Source organism: Notothenia coriiceps, unplaced genomic scaffold (genome assembly GCF_000735185.1).
Source record: "Notothenia coriiceps isolate Sejong01 unplaced genomic scaffold, NC01 NC01_scaffold00035155, whole genome shotgun sequence".
Classification (NCBI taxonomy): Eukaryota; Metazoa; Chordata; class Actinopteri; order Perciformes; family Nototheniidae; genus Notothenia; species Notothenia coriiceps.
Window position 1 is genome coordinate 7,384 of NW_011367856.1, and position 7,517 is coordinate 14,900.

The window sequence follows — 7,517 nt, forward strand, 5'->3', positions numbered from 1 at the left end:
TTGGTTTGATGGGATTCAAAAGCAACTGTTTGTCCATTCAAATCCTGACAACACATCATCCTGAAATATGGGATAATTTGCGGGAATTTGGCTTTCTGAGATTGTCTGCAAAATAAGACCTGCAGCAAAATACTGCAATCATCTTCGTAGGAAAGGGAACATCTCTAGAAATATTTGCTTTGGTAGCATTTTGGTATTTCTCTTTTTTGGTTATTTATCATTATAAATATATCAGTCTTTTTTCAAGTTTGATTGGTTACTTGTTGAGTCTACAGAGCATGTCGATAGAACAATTATGAGCAAACCCATCCAATGTGCCATCTTCAAATTGCTGGTAGTGATTTACCTTCAGTGGCACATTAGCAAAGACTTACTTGATGGATAAAGTTTACTGTTGAAAGAAGTTGGAGGTATTAAATATTTGTATATTGTTTTTTTACTCTTATCTTATTAGTTAACCTCCTCAGATGGACTGAAAGTCATTCAAAACATCTCGTCAGTATAATGTGACAAGTGATTGACGCACACCTGAGCAGCATTACTCTTAATTAGACTAGTAGATTATATGAAACAGGTTCACTATTACAGCCATTGTGGAATATGACAGGATTTTTGGCGCTTTTTCTCCCTCTCTGTTTTTATGTAAGATGATATTTATGTGGGTGCACTGTGCTCAAATACTCACTCGACCAGTGCTCCCACTCACTCACTCTGCAAACCCAGCATTCAGTGAACACTATCACACACAGGGAGAGCCGACAGCGCTTTCTGTCTTTCATTCATCCCGTTGAAGCTGCTCACACTTTATTCTTCTCTTCTCCCCCCTCCCTCCCTCACGCTGGTGCAGCTTACTTTGTTTTTGTTTTCCTTCCTCGGTGCCTTTCGGTCGGAGTAGTGGTGGATGATATCAACAGAGCCCCGTTTCTTCTCGGCTCCGCGATACTACGGACTAAAGAGGAGTCGCTAGAGGACACGCGCATCACGACAGAGAGCAGCGCGAGGGAGTTTTCTGTTCTTGTTTTGGACGGTACGGCGCGATTTTAAACAAGAAATATACACGATATCAGTGTTGAAGAGCAGCCTTGCTACAAACGCTCCACCTGACGAGACTCCCGTTAAGTTTTGACGGATTTTACGGCACAGGTGCGTAAAGGATTAACCACCGGGATTTTGCGGATGGTTGTCGGAGAGGAGTCACTGCCTCTGCGCAAGGTGAGTGATGGATTTAACTGGAAAATAGTCACAGTGGAGTTTGATCAACAGATGAGTTATTGATCTGTATTGACCTCCTTATATGACATCTGGATCATTATTCTGTCAGTTTCAGGCAGAATACAGAAGGCTATGGCACCTTCAATCACTTAATATCTCTATAGAATTATTGCTGGAGTGTCAGCAGAGTTTGTAGTAACCTCTACAAACTTTGTTGTGTTGTTTTTTTCATTTGTAAATAGATCTGAGTGATGATATTTATCTCAAATTACAGAATCTCCTTTATAACATCATAGTTTTCCTTTCGGGATTGAAATATCCTTCTCATGCATTTCTGGATGTTGACCTTGACTTTTTGGACTAATGTCAACTGCTGCAACTAATAATCATAACAGTTATGAATATGTTTACATCGATTCCTTGTTTTGTTACTAAAGTCTGTTACATATTCCAAGGTGCACATGTGTAGTCCGCCCAAGACTCATCGTTACATCAGAAAAGATGCAACCAGAGAATGGCTGGTGGTCTTCTCTGCTTGATAAATGTCATGAATGATTGATACACTTTCAACATGTAGCAGAATATTTTCCTACCAAACTGCTTTTCGAATGATATCGCTCATTTCATTTTACCTCTGTATGTTTAATGAATTTAGAGAATGTTGGCTGCCCGCTTTAGTTTTATTAGATGCAGAGATTTGGCTCATGATTCAGAAACTTTTCACGGTATTGCAAATCCAAGATCTGGAACAGGTTCAATAATGACTTTGTGTGAAATATGAATGTGAGACTTCTCAGATACATTATGGATTAGGTCTGATACTTGCTGCCTCTAGTTTCACTGGCTCCTATCTCATTGAGAGCCCGCTCTTAGCGAGTATTTGTCACTTTGGGAAGAATGCTCAGTCAGTCTGTGGCAGGATGATAGCGGCTTATGGCCTTTACACAGCACTCGCCTGCCTGTCACCATCACTGACACACACATGCAGACCAGGCTGTTCCCTATATCACTCATTCAGACTTATAGGTGTGAGGAACTAAACAATTAAATGTCTTTGAGTCATCACACAGCCATTTCATTCCTCAGAAAAGCACATTTTGTTTACCCTGCTCTCACCCCACTGCAGTCTATACTCTGCCTTCTTATTTCCACTCTGTTTTTCCACATGTAGCCCAACCTACTGAGCTGAGCTGAGGCTTCATGCTCTGTTTTCATACAGGTATTGATCCGCATCCTCTGACTTACTGTACTTCAGGTCACTGCAGCAGGCAGGGCGACAGGGTGTCTCAGAGCTGGAATAAGATAGAAATTCCCCCTTTTACACCATTTAGGAGCTGCAACTGACAATTATTTGTATAATTGTATATCAGTCCAATAAACAATTGTTCTTTTGGTCCTTTAAATGTCAGAAATGTGTGAAGAAAAGCCTTTCAAAAGGTTTCCAGAGCCAAATAAGACTTCTTAAAACAGACTTAAATCAAAGCTGCAATGGTAATTGGAGAGTCAATAGACAGAGAAACCAACAGCAACCATTTTGACAGTTAATTAAAAGTAAATTCAAGCAATAATGCCGTAATAATTATAATATCGTAGTTTCAGCATCTCAATTGGGAGGATTTGCTTCTTTCTTCTGTGGGATCATTTATGTATTTGCTTTTAAGGCTTAGTCGTTCACAAACAAGACATTTAAAGACCTGATCTTAAAATGTCAATCAATGCCGGACTTAAATGTAGACCAAATAATTAATCCTCTTATCAAGAAAATAATAATTACATTGATCAATAATGAAAATATGTGGTTATTGTGGCAAAATCCCTGACCAAAAATGTTCAATATCATGAGATACAAAAAAAAGCAGTCAAATACACTTTGGCGTCTGGAACCAGCAAACTTTGGGCATTTTTCCTTGTAAATTACTTACAGTATTATTGTTAAATACTGTAGAATATGTTGTAAAGCAGTATTGTAAATGTATATGTAATTAAGATGTGTTGCCCTATAGGGTACTTTAGAGCTAATACACTAAGTGCACATTTAAAGAGGGGCAAAAAATACAAAATAAGATAAAGCAGGTTAATTAACATGTTTTTCATAATGTGGAACATATGCAGTGAAGCTGTTTCCAGCTCGGAGCCATCTAGAAGTACAGAAGCCTATTTCACTCTTCCTCTCTCTGTGTCTCGTGAGGTGCTGAACTGCATCTGGGGGAGAATCTGATTAACAGACTGGCATAATTTAACCAGTCCTGAAGGAATAAAAGGAAAAGTGATGTTGTTCTTGCAAAGTGCTCGCTTTCCTTCTATACATACAAATAAAGTGCTTGCATGCACACGTACAAAGATAGACACACACACACAGACCGAGAGCAATAATTGAGTCGGTGATGCTCCTCAAACGCTTCTTCGCTTTTAAAAAGGACATGGTTGATTCAATGCCCACAAGTGTGCGCGAGTGCCTTTGTTCATAGGCGTGCAATTGCGCTAGTTTCTTTAAGATTGATAGCGCATCATTTGTAGGTGTTTGTCTTTTGTGTGTGTGTATGTTTTCCTCCATAGCAAAAGGCAGCATATCTTCTTCAAATATCTGTTTCTCACACACCGTATGCTGTGACCTTTCTGCCGTCTGTGTGCACGCACGTCTTTGCTCGGGTGCATCTGTGTTAATGTGTTGGTGGGTCTGTGTACATCAGTGTGTGGGCCATTTGACCTTTCTTGGTGTACATTCATTAATAGCTGCATAATAGCTTATATGGAACCACCCGCTGTGCCTGTCCTCATGATCAAGATATTGAAGCAGCATCAGTGCGATGCCAACCTTTCCCAAAGAGCTTTTTGTGCCTCTTTTTTCTCTCAAACAAAGCCAATATTGTCACAATTGTGCAGTGCTGCTAAGGATTTGGCATGCTTTAGCAAAGTTTCAGTTTATCAGTCTTAGACTATTTCATGTATCTCTCCGCGGAAACAAGAGAGATATCTTTAATATATATCTCAACACGGTTGTCGTGTTATGTTAATATCAGTGTTAGACTAATAACTGGTTGTATATTTCATTTCCGGGAATAGCAGACAGTGCTCTTTAGAAATCAATTTTCTTTTGCTCCATCACCATGTTAGGAAACTGGCCAGCTGCCAAATAGAGAGGAGACGAGGGAAGGAGAGGAGCATATTGTGGGTGCATTAGTGGATAAGCAAAGGAAACATGCCTATCAGATGTAAAATGTGTTCTTTTCTGTGTTTGAATTGGTCTTAAAAAGGTATTTCCTTTCTCAAACCTTCCTTCACGAGCACACTTTCGAATAGATGCAAGTTAAAGACGCCCAGTACATCCACATGTAATTTTCTATTCATATAGACTAGGGTGCTGTGAGATCATGTCCTGTTTTATCAATGACAGAGAGTGTGTATGAGTGTGTGCATTTGTTTGTGATGCACAGCATGTGGTCCAAGCTCATACATATCAATAGCATATTCCTTTGTGTGCTTGCTCATAATTCACAAAGCACATGAGCACAGCACAGTATGGTGTTTATATGTAAGCTATCTTTGTAGGTAGGGGATGTGCATGCAGAGGCTGTAATTCATAATAAAATAATAACTTACCGCGCTATCATAGATGCAGTGCTGCATGTGTAAGTGCTGTTGGCATTGCTCGCTTTCCTTTGACACAGTCCTGCAAGATAAAATAAAAAACCATTGCCTCTTCAATTCCCTTATCAAACTCATATTAAATATCTTGAAAACACATTGTATTCTGTGAATCAAATGGCATAGGAGGTGGAGTTCAGGTGAATAATAACAATACAAGAAATCTAATTGAATCTTATTTGATTTATCTAAAGTTCAATCTAGAAGAGTTTTAGTTGCTTTTCTTTTCTGTTTATTTTTAACATGGACTTTGTTTGATCATTTGACAGTTGATTGCTATGGTCAATGCCATCGATCTTCTCTGTTCTTGAGGCTGGAGGCACTGTTCTCTAACTAACACAAAAGGATCAACCAAGCTCCCACAGAAAAGCTGAAATCAATCCTTCCAATGCAATAACACACACAGTCTTAGAGAACACAGTCCAGCTTAATTGATCATATGTTAGTGTATTACTTTCTGACAGGGACAGAGCATTATTCTAAATTTCTGAAAATACGTTAACCAGAATGGCCAATTTTGATCTGTAGTTTCCGCCCCGTGCATGCAAGAGTTAAAAGTCCAGACATAGGGAATAAAAGCTTAGAAAATACAATCGGACAAGAAGACAGCTCATCTATTAGCAAAACTCAGCTCCCGGCAAACTGAATAAACAGAAACCTCTACAGTGTGAGAGTCGAGTTCGATCAATCTCAATGATCATATAGGCAGCCCAGCATGAAAACAACAAAAACTTTCCTTTACCACTATTGCACTTACCTTACCTGACCTGCATAATCATTTCAGCACAATTACACTGGAGGTTCTACAAGACGCCAAGCAACATAGTTCAAGATAAATATGTCTAAGCTTTCAGACAACCACTGTCAGAAATGCAGTCCTAGACACATACTTCTTATAAAAGATGCACTAATAGGCCAGTTTTTACCTCTGGGCTGTTGTGAGGATCCCCGCAGGCATGGCAACTTACATTTATACTTAGCAAACACTTAGGACCAACCGACATCATTAACTCTATTAATATTAATACCCCCGTTTAAAAACTTTTAGGAGCAATGTGCTCATGGTATAGATGTGGCGCATACATCTTAGTTCCTACTCTTTTCCCTCAGCCTATCCTAAGGGAGTGCATGTACGTAGACACGTTAGTTTTGCTGCTATAGGCTTAGACTATTGGGGGACACCTTACTTCTTCCTTCCGTCCGTCTCCCTGATGTTTCTCCCATTTTCCCCTTTAAACTGTGGGGTTTTTCTCTGGAAGTTTTTCCTTGTACGATGTGAGGGTCTAAGGACAGAGGGTGTCGTATTGCCATACTAACATTTGTGATATTGGGCTATATAAATAAGCATTGATTGATTGATTATAGTAAAACCACCAAGATATTGTCGTATTATTGGATTCAGTCAAGCTTGTTGTGCCATAGAACAAGAGTTTATTTTACGAATGAGGGGAAGTGTCATATTGCTTATATACATAATATAATAAGTTGTTTGTTTATATCGGTTTAGTAATGGAGACAAAGAGAGTGAGAGAGAACAGAGATTTGGAGAAAGTCATTACAAAGCATTATTTGGCTTGTGTCACTTCAGCTGTTCCACTTATTGCAATTTTATGCCTGATTTGTTTTACACTTCTTATTTTCTTTCAAGTGTATTATTTGTATGTCTCACTCCAGCTCAGTCTTCTTGGAAATACATGGATTTTGTGTTGAGGTGCATGTTGCCTCGTGGGAAATCTGTTTGCTCCCTTCTCCATTTCACTTTAATCTCCCTACTGGTAGCTTATCATACATATTGTTCTTGGAAATAGAGTGAGAGATTGCTCATGTGTGAGTTTTTGGCTGGGTTTAGAAAATACATTAATGAAAATATAGAATATTAATATATTTCTCAAGTGCTCTGACTGCTGTTGTAAGTCCTGCCAACAAGGGGATATGTATGTGTGTGTGTGTGTGTGTGTGTGTGTGTGTGTGTGTGTGTGTGTGTGTGTGTGTGTGTGTGTGTGTGTGTGTGTGTGTGTGTGTGTGTGATACTGAGATGAACTCTTGATACCTACAGCGAAACATCCTTGAAGTGAGTGCTTTTGTGCATAGTGCAATACCATGTTTGAAGACCCTCTTTTATCGATTGCACTGTTTTCTTGCTTTGTTTGATCCTTAAACCATGCTTTGACATCAGTATAGTCCTAAGGGCTTGACTTGTACATTTGGTATTGAATCGGAGTCTGAAGTGCATAAAATCAAGCTATTGTTAAGTCTATAATTGCTCTTATGCTTTCAAGGAGAAAATATGGTGATGAGAACTATGCCAAGAAAGTTACACTAAACAGTAAAAGAACATTTGGAGAGAGTGTGCCGAAGTTTAAAAACAGTGCAATTAGTTGCTAATGGAACAGATAGACCCCAACAGTTTTGTTGCTACTCAGCATAGCACCCTCCATATGTTACAGTAACAAAACAACTCCCGTTCAAACTTCAGGCCGTCTTTGTCTCCCCCCATTAAACACACACACACACACACACACACACACACACACACACACACACACACACACACACACACACACACACACACACACACACACACACACACACACACACACACTCTCTGTCTGTCTCTCTCTCTCACACACACACACTCTTTCTCTCTCTCTCTCTCTCTC

The 7,517-nt window shown here is 39.4% G+C and overlaps 1 protein-coding gene across 1 annotated transcript in view; it reads left to right on the forward strand.

The window, feature by feature from the left end:
- The first annotated feature begins 737 nt into the window (after positions 1-737).
- Positions 738-7,517, forward strand: part of LOC104962630 (zinc finger matrin-type protein 4) — a 49,642-nt gene continuing 42,862 nt past the window's right edge. The window contains exon 1 of the mRNA XM_010791081.1: positions 738-1,212. Within this exon, the coding sequence (XP_010789383.1) occupies positions 1,177-1,212 (36 nt within the window). The 5' untranslated portion in view covers positions 738-1,176. The remainder of the gene's footprint in view (positions 1,213-7,517) is intronic.